General features: G+C 54.3%; 2 protein-coding genes across 3 annotated transcripts in view; both read right to left on the bottom strand.

The window, feature by feature from the left end:
- Positions 1 to 1,249: 1,249 nt before the first annotated feature.
- Positions 1,250 to 9,638, bottom strand: LOC129336951 (uncharacterized protein K02A2.6-like; the record flags this gene model as incomplete). Its single annotated transcript, XM_054990379.1, has 3 exons — positions 1,250 to 1,345; positions 4,706 to 5,032; positions 9,312 to 9,638. Coding segments are annotated over 3 exons (750 nt in total), but the record flags the coding sequence as incomplete, so codon positions are not given.
- A 5,428-nt stretch (positions 9,639 to 15,066) lies between these two features.
- Positions 15,067 to 17,717, bottom strand: part of SDAD1 (SDA1 domain containing 1) — a 37,643-nt gene continuing 34,992 nt past the window's right edge. Inside the window, exon 22 of one of the 2 annotated variants that reach the window (XM_054989907.1) lies at positions 15,067 to 15,668. In XM_054989907.1, the coding sequence (XP_054845882.1) occupies positions 15,618 to 15,668 (51 nt within the window). In that variant the 3' untranslated portion in view covers positions 15,067 to 15,617. The remainder of the gene's footprint in view (positions 15,669 to 17,717) is intronic. The other variant, XM_054989908.1, reaches the window with a different exon arrangement.

Below are 17,717 nucleotides of genomic sequence, written 5' to 3'. Positions count from 1 at the left end.
TTTATTTATATCCCGCTTTCCTTCAATTGGGAATTCAAAGCAGCTTAGAACATCGTTATCCCTCCTTTCCTACAACTCAATGAGGTAGTAGTAGAAAAGAGCAAGAATCCTGTAGCACCTCTAGGGGCCAAACTACAACTTGAATGGCAAGTGGATTGAGTGGAGGGCAAGTGAACAGGGAGAAATACACTTGCCCTTCAAGTGTCATTCGTCACTTGTAGCTTGGCCCTAAGACTAACAAAATGTGTAGTAGATCCAGAGGAGTTAGCCGTGTTAGTCTGTAGTAGCAAAATCAAAAAAAGTCCAGTAGCACCTTTAAGACTAACCAATTTTATTGTAGCATAAGCTTTCGAGAATCAAGTTCTCTTTGTCAGATGCATAGTACAGAAACTGGTCTTCTCTCTCCTCCCCTCCTCTTCTATATTTGACCAGTTTCTGTACTATGCATCTGACGAAGAGAACTTGATTCTCAAAAGCTTATGCTACAATAAAATTGGTTAGTCTTAAAGGTGCTACTGGACTCTTTTTGAAAATGTGTAGTAGGGTATGAGCGAAAGCAAAAGCTCATACCCTACCATAAATTTTGTTAGAGGTGCTACCAGACTCTTGCTCCTTTATTTATTTATTTAACTTATACTCTGCTCACCCCACCAGCGGGCTCAGAGCAGATAACACCGTAAATAATAACAACATTCGATTTATATATCGCCCTTCAGGACAACTTAACATACCCACTCAGAGCGGTTTACAAAGTGTGTTGTTACTATTATCCTCACAATAAAACACCTTGTGAGGTGAGTGGGGCTGAGAGAGCTAGAAACTGTGACTGACCCACAGTCACCCAGGTGGCTTCAAGTGGAGGAGTGGGGAATTAAACCCAGTTCTCTAGATTAGAGTCCTGCCACTTTTAACCCAGCACCAAACTTGCCGTCTGCTACTGGGAGACTAACAGGGCTATCCATCTTGACCTGTGAAGTAGGCCAGGCTGAGAGTTGCAATGGGCCTAAGGTCACCCAGTGAGCTTCCGTGGTAGAAGTGAGGATTCGAACTCCAGTCTCTCCAGATCCTAGCACTACACTCTATCTACTATGCCAGTGCTGACCAACAACAAAAACCTTGTGAGGTAACCTGGGCCAAGAGTCTGAGTGGCCCAAGGTCACCAACCAAGCTTCCATGGTAGTGGTAGGGATTCGAACTCTGGTCTCCCCAGTTCCTAGTCCACACTCCATCCCATCCACCACTGCCAGCTCTATATTACGCCAACCTTATGAGGTAGGTGTGGCTGAGAGAAGTTAATTGGTCCAGGATCGCCCAGATCCAAGCACATCACTACACTAACCTGCTCCTACCAGAAAAAAAAAATTAAGTGAAAAGGGGAAATCCCATTTTAGTAGGGAACATGTGTTCCGCAGTTCCAACGGCAGTGCTGTAAGGGCACACTAAAAATGAGTGAAAGGTGTATTTGCATTGCACGTTTATTGCTAGTTGTAAAAGTGTTCTACAAAGTACAAATTTAATTTCCATCCTACTTTCCTTGAAGGTTCAAATGAAGGCGGCTTAACAAGCAATAACAACAACATAGCCAAAAGTAGCTCTGTCTCATAGTCAAGTATGGTGGCCAGGAAGGGCGTACACTGGTTTGGAACCTCTCAGACTTCAGCCCTGTTCATCAGTTGTAATGAACACACAATCTGTGTACCGTGTACACTTGACTGTTCTTTGTATGTGTTGCATAATTCTCACGTTACATTCAACACATGTATAGCTGAAGCCCACATTTATTGAGGTCTCCGTTCTTATTTGTAAAAGCCCTATTCACATGTGTGTGATCACACATACTTCTGGCTTGTACGTGAATACATCTGTTTGTAAGAAAAAGCCAACCAGTGTTCAGTTTATAAATGAAACTGGGAGCCAGTGCCTGGATAAATGCATGGTTTGTATCACACGCTGCGTTGACAGTAATATGAGAATTATTCAATGTGCATACAAAGAACAATTACGTATGTGTGTTCAGTATAACTTCAGGGCTACTGTGAATGCACATTGGCTCTTTCTTACAAACAGGTGTACACAAATACATGCAGGTTGTATGGGTGTTCATCGTAATGTGAACAGGGCTTTGGTATTCCTGGGTAGAGGACATCTAAGCCACAGACTGAGGTCTGAGTAGTAAAAGCTCCAGAAATACTAAACTAAGGGCTAAGCTAGAAGTGATGAATTACACTTGAATGGCAAGTGAACAGACTCACATGTATTCCTCCCTGTTCACTTGCGCTCCACTTGATCACATAGTGATCCATAGTGACCCACATAGTGATCGAGTGGAGCACAAGTGGAGCGCAAGTGAACAAGGAGGAATACATGCGAGTCTGTTCACTTGCCATTCAAGTGTAATTCGTCACGTCTAGCTTGGCCCTAAATTGAAAGACCTGAGGGAATCTTGTGTGTTTTACCCTCATACAGTAGACTGGCAGTTTCCGGTTGGCTCTTATCTCGTAACGTCTTAGCCTTTAGTGAAACTCTTCCCCAGGTTAAGTCTTGCACCTGCTACGATTATGTATTGCTTATTCTTCAATACCAAAACCTTTCCTCCCCCTATAGGGAAATAAAGTTTATTTTTGTTCATTGCTGGATTCTTCCTTAGTATGTCAGAGTGGACAAGGTTCCATACTAAGCCAAGGGGGAGAGTACGCCAGAGGCAGATATGTACAGCATCAATTACTTATCTCACTAGTGGCTACTGTCAGGGCTTGCCGCCGCTGCCGCTGGGCGTGGCACTGGGCGGTCTGCTCCTGACGTCACAGGGGGGCCAGGGATTCTGCAGGACCCTGCTCTGTGGAAGGAGGGGCGGTATACCTCACCCAGACTCCCTCTCAGTCCACTCGCTGGCCTGCTCAACCTGGCCTGCTTACCCTCTGCGTCCTCCTTCATCTCCTCCTTCCAGAACTCTCCTCCAAACCTCCACCCTTGCATCTTACTGCTCTCACTCCACATCATCACTCCTCACTCACACCCACCACCACAGGGCTCTTCCCAGCCAGCTTTTATAGGGCTTCCTTCTACTGCCCCACCCCTCTTCCAGCCTGGCCTTGGGCTGCACCAAGCAGTTGCAGCTGGGGTAGCTGATCTGGCCCCACTGACCAGCACCAGCTGTGCCTTGTTCTCTGGCTGCCCAGCCTCCCTGCCTTGGCTGATTGCTGAAGGCATGTCCAGCTGCAGTCCCCTGGCTAGCAGCCCAGCCTCCCTGGCAGAGCTGATGGCTGAAGGTGGGTCCAGCTGCGGCTCCTTGGCTGGTTGCCCAGGGCTTCCTGCAGAGTGCCTCCAATAGCCCCACCTGGAGTGGCTTGGCTTTTGGCAACTCCTGGGCCAGGCTACTATTTTCTAGCTGGGGCATGGCTTTGGGTTGTTGGGGCTGCTGCTGCTTCTCCTCCTCAGGTAAGGTCTTTGGGTGGGTGACTGCTGGGCTCCCAATCCCTCTGCCCTTGCCCCCTTCCGCCTTGCCTAGCCCCCTTTCCCTCCCTAGGGGAGTGGGACTCGCTGGCCTCTCTCTGTCTCCCCCTGCCTCCTGAGGCCCTGGGCTTTTGCTCCTTGCCCCTGGCACCGGCAGGTTCTGGCTCCATTTGCCTGTGGGAGGGGTTGACCTGCTGTCCCCCAGCTGCCCCCTCTGCCTGCCAGTCAGACCGGTTGACCTGCTGTCAGCTGGCTGACCAGTTGACCTGCTGTCTGCTGGCTGCCCCCTCTGTTTGCCCATCAGCCCGGCTGACCTGCTGTTCCCTCCTACCAAGTCTGGGGGCTGGGACCCAGACCCCGGACACACACCCCCGCTTAGCTTTGAGTTGTGGGGGTCAGGGTCAGACTCAAACATGCGGGACATGAAGTCCGCATCCACATGCTGCGCCCCCTTGCGGTACTTGATGGTGAACCGGAAGGGGAGGAGGGAGAGGTACCACCGCAGCACACGGGGGTTGTGTGCCTTCATGTGGTGGAGCCACTGCAGGGGCGCATGGTCCGTTAGTAGGACAAAGGGATTATTGGCCAGGTAGTATTGCAGGGCCCCCACTGCCCACTTGACCGCTAGGGCCTCCCGCTCCACTGTTGCATAGCGCCTCTCTGCGGGCTGCAGCTTCCGACTCAGGAAGAGGATGGGGACGTCGGTTCCGTCACGTTCCTGAGTCAGGACTGCCCCAAGGCCGGTGTCAGAAGCGTCTGTGGCCAGCGTAAAGGGTCGGTCAAAGTCCGGGTTCCACAGGGCTGTGGTATTAGAGAGGGCTGACCGCAGGTCCTTGAAAGCTGCTTCTAGTGCTGGGGTCCACCGGACTTGGTTGGGCAGCCCCTTCTTTAAGCAGTCTGTCAGGGGGGCGGCTCGGGAGGCAAAGTGGGGGATGAACCGCCCGTAATACCCCAGTAGTCCCAGGAAACGTCGGACCTGCTTCTTGGTCCGGGGCTGGGGGGCATCAGCTATTGAGGCCACCTTGTCTGGTGGTGGGCGAACTCGGCCTCCCCCGACCACAAAGCCCAGGTACTGGAGTTCCTGGAACCCCAGGTGGCTCTTCTTTGGGTTAGCCCGTAGTCCGGCTCGCTGGAGGGCCCTCATGACAGCTTCCAAGTGTTGGAGGTGGGTGGGCCAGTCCGGGCTGAAGATGATGATGTCATCTATGTACGCCATTGCATACGCCCGGCACTCTCCCAGCACTTGGTCCACCAGCCGCTGAAACGTGGCAGCTGCCCCGTGTAGACCAAACGGCATCTTCTTGAACTGGAAGAGGCCTCGTGGGGTGGCAAAGGCTGTCTTCTCCCGGTCCGCTGGCCGCACGGGCACTTGCCAGTAGCCCTTCGTCAAGTCTAGGGCCGACAGGTAGCGGGCGGACCCTAGGTGGTCTACCAACACATCTGCTCGGGGCATGGGGTATGCATCGAACTGGGCCACCTTATTCAGTTCGCGATAGTCGATGCAGAATCGGGTGGTCCCATCCGGCTTGGGCACCAAGACTATCGGGCTCCTCCAAGCGCTTCGCGAGGGCTCGATTACCCCAAGCCTGAGCATCTCGTCGGTCTCCTTCTCCACTGCCTCCCACCGCTTCCTGGGGATGGGGCGCCAGGTAGCCCGGGCTGTCTGCCCCGGGTCCGTTGGAATGGCATGTTGGATCAGGCTCGTGCTGCCCGGCCTGCGGGAGAAGACCCCGGGAATCCGAGCCCAGAGGTCTTGTAGCTGGGCCCTTTGAGCTGGGTTGAGCTGAGGGTCCACCTTGGGCTCCTCAAACTCCGGGGCATCAGTGGTCCAAGGCAGCACACTGTCAGGGAGCTCTAGCGGGTCCTCAGCCACGCCGCACTCCTCTTTTGGGCGCTCGTGCCACTGCTTTAGGAGGTTCACATGCAGGGTCTTCCGCCGACGCCGGCCGACCCCACACTGGACTTCGTAGGTGGTGGGGCCCAGCACCCTTCGAATCTGGTAGGGACCCCTCCATGGGTCCCCTTCCTCTCTTGGGAACACCGAGTGGTGCACGAGGACCTTCTCTCCGGCCTGGAAAGTCCTCATCCGCGCACCCCGGTCATAGGCGGCCTTTTGCTTTGACTGGGTGCGAGTCAGTCTGCGATTTGCCTCCGCTTGGGACTGTTGCACCCGGTCACGGAGCCGGCTCACGTACTCCTGTATGGGGGGCGCGGGGCTGCTGGCCCGGGGCCCCCAGCGTTCCGTCAGCCGGGAGAGCATCCCCCTTGGCTTGCGCCCATATAGCAGCTCGAATGGGCTGAAGCCAGTGGAGGCCTGCGTGGTCTCCCGGAGGGCGAACATGAGCGGGTCGATGTACAAGTCCCACTGGTGAGGCTTGTCCCGCGTCATCTTCTTCAGAGCCTCCTTGACGGTCTGGTTCAGCCGCTCTGCCAACCCGTCTGTTTGAGGGTGGTACGCCGAGGTGAACACCTGCCGGATCCCCAAATTCCGGCAGAGCTGACGCATGGCTGTGGCACGGAACGGGCCCCCCCGATCCGTCAAAATTTCATCTGGCAGCCCCACCATCGCGAAAAACTTGGACAGGGCCCGTACCATCCCCGGGGTCTGCATGGTCTTCAGCGGGATGACCTCGGGGAACCGCGTGGCATAGTCCACAATCACCAGGGCAAAGCGATGGCCCCGGGGTGTGCGTGGCAGCGGTCCGATGAAGTCCATTGCGATGCGTTGGAAGGGCGTCTCCATGACGGGCAGCGGGGAGAGGGGGGCCTTCGGCGGGCGGCGGGCTGCCACTCGCTGGCAGGTGGGACACGAGCGGCAGTGGGCCTTCACGTCTGCATTCACGGAGGGCCAGAAGAATTGCTCAAGAACCTTCCTCAGGGTCTTGTGGTGCCCGAGGTGCCCGGCCCAAGCATGCTCATGGGCCGTGCGGAGGACTTCCGCCCGATAGGCTGCTGGCACAAGTAGTTGGCGGACCTCCCCCTGGCCATTTGGGGCACGAGCTATGCGAACCCAGACCCCTCCTTGCTTCTCGATGCGAGGGAGCCGTTGGGACCTCCGTTCATCCCGCACTTGCTCCTCCTCACGAGCGGCTGTCTCTCGCAAGCGCTGCAAGGACTCATCTGCCCCTTGGGCATCACGGAATGGGCGGTCTGCAAGGGTTCCAGCTGGGCCTCCAGCCCGTGGTTCTGCCCCTGGCCTGGTGGAGGGACCCTCTCCCGGGTCGTTGGCCTCCTCCACTTGCAGAGCGGTGGCAACTTGTGGGTCTGTCACTTCCCCTGCCGCCTTCAGCCGAGACCCGGCAGTCCCTGGGGTGTCTCTTCCCAATTTCTTCGCTGCCTGCTGGAGGAGCCTGAAGAACCCTGGGGCATCTCTTCCCAGCAGTATTGGTACGGGTAGGTGAGCTAACTGGGCAACTTCCATTTGGTGGCGGACCCCTAGGTACTCTATCGTGATTAGGGCCGTAGGGTACGGCTGGGTGCGGCCCATCACATCCGTCACTGGGATCCAGCGGTACACTGGGGTGGCAGCTGGGAGGAGCTGGGGCCGAATTGCTGAGACTGCACTCCCAGAGTCCAACAGGGCTTGTAGGATCAGCCGGCCTATCTTCACAGTGGCACATAGACTCTGCACCTGCTTGCCAGGCGGTGGGTTATTTTCCCAAACGAAGGCGCAAACCCTTGGCAAGGCCTCAGTGAGCACGCCGGCTTGCCTCTGCAGCTCCGCTGTCTGTGCTAGTTCTACTGGAGCGGCTGGGTAGGCTGCCTCCAGCTTTCCCCACATCCTATCCTGGCGTTCCTCCAGCCACGGTCCAAGCTCCGCTGGGGCGGCGGCCTTGGGAGGCCGCCCCTTGACTGGTGCCTGCGTTGGAACGTCTCTCCCCGTACGGGCCACCAACTTGTCAGGGCTTGCCGCCGCTGCCGCTGGGCGTGGCACTGGGCGGTCTGCTCCTGACGTCACAGGGGGGCCAGGGATTCTGCAGGACCCTGCTCTGTGGAAGGAGGGGCGGTATACCTCACCCAGACTCCCTCTCAGTCCACTCGCTGGCCTGCTCAACCTGGCCTGCTTACCCTCTGCGTCCTCCTTCATCTCCTCCTTCCAGAACTCTCCTCCAAACCTCCACCCTTGCATCTTACTGCTCTCACTCCACATCATCACTCCTCACTCACACCCACCACCACAGGGCTCTTCCCAGCCAGCTTTTATAGGGCTTCCTTCTACTGCCCCACCCCTCTTCCAGCCTGGCCTTGGGCTGCACCAAGCAGTTGCAGCTGGGGTAGCTGATCTGGCCCCACTGACCAGCACCAGCTGTGCCTTGTTCTCTGGCTGCCCAGCCTCCCTGCCTTGGCTGATTGCTGAAGGCATGTCCAGCTGCAGTCCCCTGGCTAGCAGCCCAGCCTCCCTGGCAGAGCTGATGGCTGAAGGTGGGTCCAGCTGCGGCTCCTTGGCTGGTTGCCCAGGGCTTCCTGCAGAGTGCCTCCAATAGCCCCACCTGGAGTGGCTTGGCTTTTGGCAACTCCTGGGCCAGGCTACTATTTTCTAGCTGGGGCATGGCTTTGGGTTGTTGGGGCTGCTGCTGCTTCTCCTCCTCAGGTAAGGTCTTTGGGTGGGTGACTGCTGGGCTCCCAATCCCTCTGCCCTTGCCCCCTTCCGCCTTGCCTAGCCCCCTTTCCCTCCCTAGGGGAGTGGGACTCGCTGGCCTCTCTCTGTCTCCCCCTGCCTCCTGAGGCCCTGGGCTTTTGCTCCTTGCCCCTGGCACCGGCAGGTTCTGGCTCCATTTGCCTGTGGGAGGGGTTGACCTGCTGTCCCCCAGCTGCCCCCTCTGCCTGCCAGTCAGACCGGTTGACCTGCTGTCAGCTGGCTGACCAGTTGACCTGCTGTCTGCTGGCTGCCCCCTCTGTTTGCCCATCAGCCCGGCTGACCTGCTGTTCCCTCCTACCAAGTCTGGGGGCTGGGACCCAGACCCCGGACACACCCCCCCGCTTAGCTTTGAGTTGTGGGGGTCAGGGTCAGACTCAAACATGCGGGACATGAAGTCCGCATCCACATGCTGCGCCCCCTTGCGGTACTTGATGGTGAACCGGAAGGGGAGGAGGGAGAGGTACCACCGCAGCACACGGGGGTTGTGTGCCTTCATGTGGTGGAGCCACTGCAGGGGCGCATGGTCCGTTAGTAGGACAAAGGGATTATTGGCCAGGTAGTATTGCAGGGCCCCCACTGCCCACTTGACCGCTAGGGCCTCCCGCTCCACTGTTGCATAGCGCCTCTCTGCGGGCTGCAGCTTCCGACTCAGGAAGAGGATGGGGACGTCGGTTCCGTCACGTTCCTGAGTCAGGACTGCCCCAAGGCCGGTGTCAGAAGCGTCTGTGGCCAGCGTAAAGGGTCGGTCAAAGTCCGGGTTCCACAGGGCTGTGGTATTAGAGAGGGCTGACCGCAGGTCCTTGAAAGCTGCTTCTAGTGCTGGGGTCCACCGGACTTGGTTGGGCAGCCCCTTCTTTAAGCAGTCTGTCAGGGGGGCGGCTCGGGAGGCAAAGTGGGGGATGAACCGCCCGTAATACCCCAGTAGTCCCAGGAAACGTCGGACCTGCTTCTTGGTCCGGGGCTGGGGGGCATCAGCTATTGAGGCCACCTTGTCTGGTGGTGGGCGAACTCGGCCTCCCCCGACCACAAAGCCCAGGTACTGGAGTTCCTGGAACCCCAGGTGGCTCTTCTTTGGGTTAGCCCGTAGTCCGGCTCGCTGGAGGGCCCTCATGACAGCTTCCAAGTGTTGGAGGTGGGTGGGCCAGTCCGGGCTGAAGATGATGATGTCATCTATGTACGCCATTGCATACGCCCGGCACTCTCCCAGCACTTGGTCCACCAGCCGCTGAAACGTGGCAGCTGCCCCGTGTAGACCAAACGGCATCTTCTTGAACTGGAAGAGGCCTCGTGGGGTGGCAAAGGCTGTCTTCTCCCGGTCCGCTGGCCGCACGGGCACTTGCCAGTAGCCCTTCGTCAAGTCTAGGGCCGACAGGTAGCGGGCGGACCCTAGGTGGTCTACCAACACATCTGCTCGGGGCATGGGGTATGCATCGAACTGGGCCACCTTATTCAGTTCGCGATAGTCGATGCAGAATCGGGTGGTCCCATCCGGCTTGGGCACCAAGACTATCGGGCTCCTCCAAGCGCTTCGCGAGGGCTCGATTACCCCAAGCCTGAGCATCTCGTCGGTCTCCTTCTCCACTGCCTCCCACCGCTTCCTGGGGATGGGGCGCCAGGTAGCCCGGGCTGTCTGCCCCGGGTCCGTTGGAATGGCATGTTGGATCAGGCTCGTGCTGCCCGGCCTGCGGGAGAAGACCCCGGGAATCCGAGCCCAGAGGTCTTGTAGCTGGGCCCTTTGAGCTGGGTTGAGCTGAGGGTCCACCTTGGGCTCCTCAAACTCCGGGGCATCAGTGGTCCAAGGCAGCACACTGTCAGGGAGCTCTAGCGGGTCCTCAGCCACGCCGCACTCCTCTTTTGGGCGCTCGTGCCACTGCTTTAGGAGGTTCACATGCAGGGTCTTCCGCCGACGCCGGCCGACCCCACACTGGACTTCGTAGGTGGTGGGGCCCAGCACCCTTCGAATCTGGTAGGGACCCCTCCATGGGTCCCCTTCCTCTCTTGGGAACACCGAGTGGTGCACGAGGACCTTCTCTCCGGCCTGGAAAGTCCTCATCCGCGCACCCCGGTCATAGGCGGCCTTTTGCTTTGACTGGGTGCGAGTCAGTCTGCGATTTGCCTCCGCTTGGGACTGTTGCACCCGGTCACGGAGCCGGCTCACGTACTCCTGTATGGGGGGCGCGGGGCTGCTGGCCCGGGGCCCCCAGCGTTCCGTCAGCCGGGAGAGCATCCCCCTTGGCTTGCGCCCATATAGCAGCTCGAATGGGCTGAAGCCAGTGGAGGCCTGCGTGGTCTCCCGGAGGGCGAACATGAGCGGGTCGATGTACAAGTCCCACTGGTGAGGCTTGTCCCGCGTCATCTTCTTCAGAGCCTCCTTGACGGTCTGGTTCAGCCGCTCTGCCAACCCGTCTGTTTGAGGGTGGTACGCCGAGGTGAACACCTGCCGGATCCCCAAATTCCGGCAGAGCTGACGCATGGCTGTGGCACGGAACGGGCCCCCCCGATCCGTCAAAATTTCATCTGGCAGCCCCACCATCGCGAAAAACTTGGACAGGGCCCGTACCATCCCCGGGGTCTGCATGGTCTTCAGCGGGATGACCTCGGGGAACCGCGTGGCATAGTCCACAATCACCAGGGCAAAGCGATGGCCCCGGGGTGTGCGTGGCAGCGGTCCGATGAAGTCCATTGCGATGCGTTGGAAGGGCGTCTCCATGACGGGCAGCGGGGAGAGGGGGGCCTTCGGCGGGCGGCGGGCTGCCACTCGCTGGCAGGTGGGACACGAGCGGCAGTGGGCCTTCACGTCTGCATTCACGGAGGGCCAGAAGAATTGCTCAAGAACCTTCCTCAGGGTCTTGTGGTGCCCGAGGTGCCCGGCCCAAGCATGCTCATGGGCCGTGCGGAGGACTTCCGCCCGATAGGCTGCTGGCACAAGTAGTTGGCGGACCTCCCCCTGGCCATTTGGGGCACGAGCTATGCGAACCCAGACCCCTCCTTGCTTCTCGATGCGAGGGAGCCGTTGGGACCTCCGTTCATCCCGCACTTGCTCCTCCTCACGAGCGGCTGTCTCTCGCAAGCGCTGCAAGGACTCATCTGCCCCTTGGGCATCACGGAATGGGCGGTCTGCAAGGGTTCCAGCTGGGCCTCCAGCCCGTGGTTCTGCCCCTGGCCTGGTGGAGGGACCCTCTCCCGGGTCGTTGGCCTCCTCCACTTGCAGAGCGGTGGCAACTTGTGGGTCTGTCACTTCCCCTGCCGCCTTCAGCCGAGACCCGGCAGTCCCTGGGGTGTCTCTTCCCAATTTCTTCGCTGCCTGCTGGAGGAGCCTGAAGAACCCTGGGGCATCTCTTCCCAGCAGTATTGGTACGGGTAGGTGAGCTAACTGGGCAACTTCCATTTGGTGGCGGACCCCTAGGTACTCTATCGTGATTAGGGCCGTAGGGTACGGCTGGGTGCGGCCCATCACATCCGTCACTGGGATCCAGCGGTACACTGGGGTGGCAGCTGGGAGGAGCTGGGGCCGAATTGCTGAGACTGCACTCCCAGAGTCCAACAGGGCTTGTAGGATCAGCCGGCCTATCTTCACAGTGGCACATAGACTCTGCACCTGCTTGCCAGGCGGTGGGTTATTTTCCCAAACGAAGGCGCAAACCCTTGGCAAGGCCTCAGTGAGCACGCCGGCTTGCCTCTGCAGCTCCGCTGTCTGTGCTAGTTCTACTGGAGCGGCTGGGTAGGCTGCCTCCAGCTTTCCCCACATCCTATCCTGGCGTTCCTCCAGCCACGGTCCAAGCTCCGCTGGGGCGGCGGCCTTGGGAGGCCGCCCCTTGACTGGTGCCTGCGTTGGAACGTCTCTCCCCGTACGGGCCACCAACTTGTCAGGGCTTGCCGCCGCTGCCGCTGGGCGTGGCACTGGGCGGTCTGCTCCTGACGTCACAGGGGGGCCAGGGATTCTGCAGGACCCTGCTCTGTGGAAGGAGGGGCGGTATACCTCACCCAGACTCCCTCTCAGTCCACTCGCTGGCCTGCTCAACCTGGCCTGCTTACCCTCTGCGTCCTCCTTCATCTCCTCCTTCCAGAACTCTCCTCCAAACCTCCACCCTTGCATCTTACTGCTCTCACTCCACATCATCACTCCTCACTCACACCCACCACCACAGGGCTCTTCCCAGCCAGCTTTTATAGGGCTTCCTTCTACTGCCCCACCCCTCTTCCAGCCTGGCCTTGGGCTGCACCAAGCAGTTGCAGCTGGGGTAGCTGATCTGGCCCCACTGACCAGCACCAGCTGTGCCTTGTTCTCTGGCTGCCCAGCCTCCCTGCCTTGGCTGATTGCTGAAGGCATGTCCAGCTGCAGTCCCCTGGCTAGCAGCCCAGCCTCCCTGGCAGAGCTGATGGCTGAAGGTGGGTCCAGCTGCGGCTCCTTGGCTGGTTGCCCAGGGCTTCCTGCAGAGTGCCTCCAATAGCCCCACCTGGAGTGGCTTGGCTTTTGGCAACTCCTGGGCCAGGCTACTATTTTCTAGCTGGGGCATGGCTTTGGGTTGTTGGGGCTGCTGCTGCTTCTCCTCCTCAGGTAAGGTCTTTGGGTGGGTGACTGCTGGGCTCCCAATCCCTCTGCCCTTGCCCCCTTCCGCCTTGCCTAGCCCCCTTTCCCTCCCTAGGGGAGTGGGACTCGCTGGCCTCTCTCTGTCTCCCCCTGCCTCCTGAGGCCCTGGGCTTTTGCTCCTTGCCCCTGGCACCGGCAGGTTCTGGCTCCATTTGCCTGTGGGAGGGGTTGACCTGCTGTCCCCCAGCTGCCCCCTCTGCCTGCCAGTCAGACCGGTTGACCTGCTGTCAGCTGGCTGACCAGTTGACCTGCTGTCTGCTGGCTGCCCCCTCTGTTTGCCCATCAGCCCGGCTGACCTGCTGTTCCCTCCTACCAAGTCTGGGGGCTGGGACCCAGACCCCGGACAGCTACCATCTAGTGAATTACAACATATTAACAAGCAGGTTATTCCACCAACTCTCTGGCTGTCTTATCGGTCTGGTAACAGGACAGAGTGGTGTGGATGTTAGTTTTTTAGAATTCACAAAGTAACGTGCTACCAAATAGCGTTATATTCAGTGTGAACTTTCCCCACCAAAACAGAAAAGCCCTCAAGGTTTGTGCTCCCTCATACTCTATACAGATATAACAAGACTCACTTGAATCACAGCAGATGTCACAAGGACTCTTCCCTAGCTTTGGTTGGTGAAACAGCTGCAGCTTTCCTGGGGGGCAGGGGGGGAGATACCTGGCCACGGTCCTGTATGCCCTGGTAACAGATTAGACTACTACAATGGAGCTGTCCTTGAAGACTATCCACAGGATACAGTTAGTACAGAATGCAGCTGCAAGATTGCTGACTCGAGTGGGTTGCAGGGACCATTATCACTTGCATTTTGTTCCATCTACACAGGCTTCTAACTTGGTTTCTGGCCCAATTCGAGGTACTGGTATTGACTAGAAAGCCCTATAGGGCTTGGAAGCAACCATTGTGGCCAACCTGGCAACTAAAGTCCTCTTTGATGGCCTTGCTTCAAGAGAGACAGGTGGCAACCTGACAATTTGTTGTGACACCAAACACTGGCAGGTGAAGACCTTTTTGTTTGGCTTAGTTTCCCTTACTGACCTCCTTCCCATTTATATTTGTAATTCTCTTATCACATATGACACATATTTATTTTAAGTTGGTTTTTAATGTTTTTTTTTAAACTGTTCACCGCTTGAGGGCCCAAATTAGGTGGAAAACAAGCATTAAGATGTTTTAAATAAATAAAATCAAAATAAAGGGCCCTGTTAAGTCAGAGCTGTGTATCCCATTTGCACCTGCATTTTTCAGCCACTCCTTCAAACTATTGTTTGGCCTTCCAGCGGCATCAGGTTAGGCTTTCTTCAACCTCTAGTTACTGAACTGCAGAATCACTCAGACCAGAGAAGAACGGAGAAAATCTCTTTCCACAGCTGCTGTAGAAATGTTTCTTCTAGGCAGCTAGATAACTGTGGACTGTAAAGCTAATTTTCAAGTCATAAAGCCAGCTCAAGATCACCAAGTATTGCTACATCAGGCACTGGCATAAAACAGCAGCTAATCATGGAGAAATGAGCTATAGAAGTCCAGGTTTCAATCTCAAGCAAGCTGATTATTCTTTCTCTATTCTCTACTGTCTTCCTAGCTTTGGTACCCAAGTTCACACTTACTTATCTTTGCAAGAAACTGGAGCAGAGTAGTGGCTGATGCTGAACACTTAACTTGGGTGTAAATCCCAACAAATGCCAAAGGCTTCCAGCATGTAAAAGAAACCATTCAAATACCGTCTTGGCTACCAAGTCACAAATCAATGGTCTGTGTATCCTAGTACACCACTCAGTGAAGGCTGAAACTTTCCTTCCAATGGCTTTTCTGCTAAGAGAACCAGGCACAAGTTGGAGCAAGATTTGAGTTCTGGCAACATCTTGCACAAACGGTGAGTCTGCTGTGCTCATATGTTCCCCTAAATTCTCTGAGTCCAGTAGCACCTTATCAATCAACTAGATTTCCAAGGTATGAGCTTTTGAGTCAGAGTTCTCTTCATCAGATATTTTCAAAAACTTTTGTCACATATCTGACGAAAGGAGCTATGACTCTTGGAAAGCTCATACCTTGGAAATCTAGTTAGTCTTTAAGGGGCTACCAGGCCCAAATCTTGCTCTTCTAGTACAAACTGACCTGGCTAGCCACCTGAAACTAAGTTGAAGTTTCCTTAGGCTGGAGAGAAGTTTCAAATTTTGCTGAGTGGGGTAGTAGGATATATGTTGATCCTCCCCCCCGCCCCTATTAATGGGAGCCATACAGCTGACTCTACAAGATGGTTGTAAGTATGAAATATTTTTGCACCAGTTATTATGAGATCAGCCATACATTAGAGCAGGATTAGAGTTCTCTTGCATCCAGTTGTCATGGCTTGCTCTGAATCAGAAACAAGTTAAAAAGTTACCCAATGAAACAGCCAAATCAACCACTGTAATTTCCAATATGGACGAAATCTGTAAACATGTAAGATAGAAGGATGTATTTAAAATATATTTTATAACAACAGCAGAGTATTGCTTTCCTTCTCACATGTAGGTAGAACATTTACAAATATATGCAATGATCCAACATTGATTTACTTAGAAGTCTATCCCACTGTGGTCTGCTCCTCAGGAAGCAGCTTGACAGGTGATATTACATTTTTTTGCAAAGGTAATTATAGTCCTAATCTGCCACAAACTGGAAATGCATTTCAAATAGATTGTATTAAATGAAAAGGTGAGTCTCTTCCTCAAGCTATATCCCCAGCTTGTAAAATCTTTAAATAATCGTTCAGGGATTTTTATACACAGGTGATGGTGGGGTGAGTCAGTGTTCAATTAGCCAGGTGGAGTTTTCATGCTTCTGTCTTGGGAGCGTAAGCATTGCCCGAATGAAAGGTGGCTTCTAGATATCCAAATCACGAATGACCCCAAAAACGGTCTCTTTCTCTCTGGTAACGTCAGCAGTTATTTTACCAGCCTTTTCCTCTGCTTCAGGAGTGCATCCCGCAAAGCCAGCTGCAATACCAAAAAAACACGCATCACTACGCAGAATGGGGAAGGAGAGTTTTAAAGACTTTTGCATTGCACAATGTTGAAAATTCCCTGCCCCAAGAACAGAGAAATCCCCCTGTTGTATGATCAGAATTCGGCAAGTTGGGCATTCCAAAATTTCTTCTAAGACTCAGGTTTTCAGTGATTCCCCCACCCCACCCCCCAAACTGGCAACTACTAGGTTGTACAGCGCTTAGAGCAGTATTCCCCAATATGGCACCACTAGGTTTCCCAATTCCAGTTTACTACTCCTCTGCAGCGTCTCTTACCCAGAGCAAACAGCCAGTCCTGGCTTTCCCCCACCTCCCTGGACCAAGAGGTACTTCAGAAAAGCTGAGGAGGCCGCACCTTTGTAATTCGGCAGTGGAATCGGCCACCTAGGGATGTGGTGGGCTCCCTCTTATTGGTAGCCTTCAAGGAGTCAGGCAAAGAAATCTCCCAATAAATATTAAATTATTTTTTATATATAAAGTTTTATATACAGTGAGAAAGTGCTCTGTGCAGAACAGTCATAAATACAATAAATAATTCACATACAAAATTCATCTACCCCATCCATATATTTACAGCATAATAGTTCATATTCAATGATAGTACAATCCGTGTTGATGGCAAGTCCTTTGTGTGGTAAATAGAACAGTCAGTGCACAATTACAGAATCGTATAACCGTCCGGAATGCTCCCGAGGCTCCCACCGTAACCTCAATATATAAAGTGCAAAGTGCAAGAACAATCTTCAATTCATTCTTTAGGATGCCTTCTGTATAGGTGTGGGACGCCTATACATCCTCTTGTACATTTACATGTTGTAAATGTATGGATGGGATAGATGAATTTTGTATGTGATTTATTGTATTTCTTACTGTTTATTATCTGCACACAGCACTTTCTTACTGTATATAAAACCTTTTACACACACACACACACAGTCTTTAATATTTTTTTTTTGGTCTGGCTTGTTATTGTGTCTCTCAATAGAGCTTCTCTCTTCTTGTTGTTGTGTAGCCTACAAGGAGTGGCTGGCTGAATACAAGTCGGGGATGCTTTAGGCTGTTCCTGCATTGGGCAGAGGGTTGGACTAGATGATCTGTAAGACCATTTCCAACTCTATGATTCTATAAATACCCATTTGAACAGGCTCAGAATGAGCTGCCTCCATAATGGGAGGATGTTTGGCCTCCAAACTCCCCAGACTTTTGTGAATGTCCACAGGCCTCAACGGCAGTCATTTTGCGATGGCGACCACTTCCCATTCATAGAATTCCCCATTCATAAAAATCCAGAAGTACCCAGACTCCACAAGCTTGGGGAAGCAAAGTGAGAGTGTCAGATTGGGAAGACCTGGGTTCAACTCCCCACTCATCCTTGAACCTCATGAGCCATTCACACAAACACTTGGCCAGACCAACCCCAGAAGGCTGGAGGAAAGATAAACTGGGGATGGGTGGCAAGAATCTGAGCTTTAGAAAGGAATAAAAAATCTGATTAACTGCTAAGTACTAGAATTCCATCCCATAACCACTGGAAATCCCACCTGCTATTATTATTAATTTATAGTCCACCTTTCTCATTGAGGTACAAGGTAGATTACACAGTGCAAGTGAAAATGCAATATAGTCAACAGCTAGGACATTCACTGAGCAAAGTACAATAATGAACCGCAGTTGGGCATTCAGTGAAAGAGATACCATAGGGTATAGTAGCAGAATATTTGAAAAATAAGCATAAAGCCAAGCACAGAGATGAAGTCTAAACAAAGCATAACTAATTTACATGGCACGTTTAGCAATGTGGAAAAGTCCCTAGAAGGTGCATGTCTATCAGCAGACAGTACCCAATAGTGTAGCGTATAGCCTCTGTCCCTACCAAAGCATATCTCTGAGCTACTTCTCACTAGACAGCCCTATAATCTGAGTCGAAAACTCTACTGAAAATTCACTTTTGCATAGTTTATAGAAAGCCAGGAGAGTGGGAGCTTTTCTGATGTCCTGAGTTTTTCACCGCTCACTTCCT

This window comes from Eublepharis macularius, chromosome 10, assembly GCF_028583425.1.
Source record: "Eublepharis macularius isolate TG4126 chromosome 10, MPM_Emac_v1.0, whole genome shotgun sequence".
NCBI classification, from domain to species: domain Eukaryota; kingdom Metazoa; phylum Chordata; class Lepidosauria; order Squamata; family Eublepharidae; genus Eublepharis; species Eublepharis macularius.
This window is presented reverse-complemented; position numbering and strand designations above follow the sequence as displayed.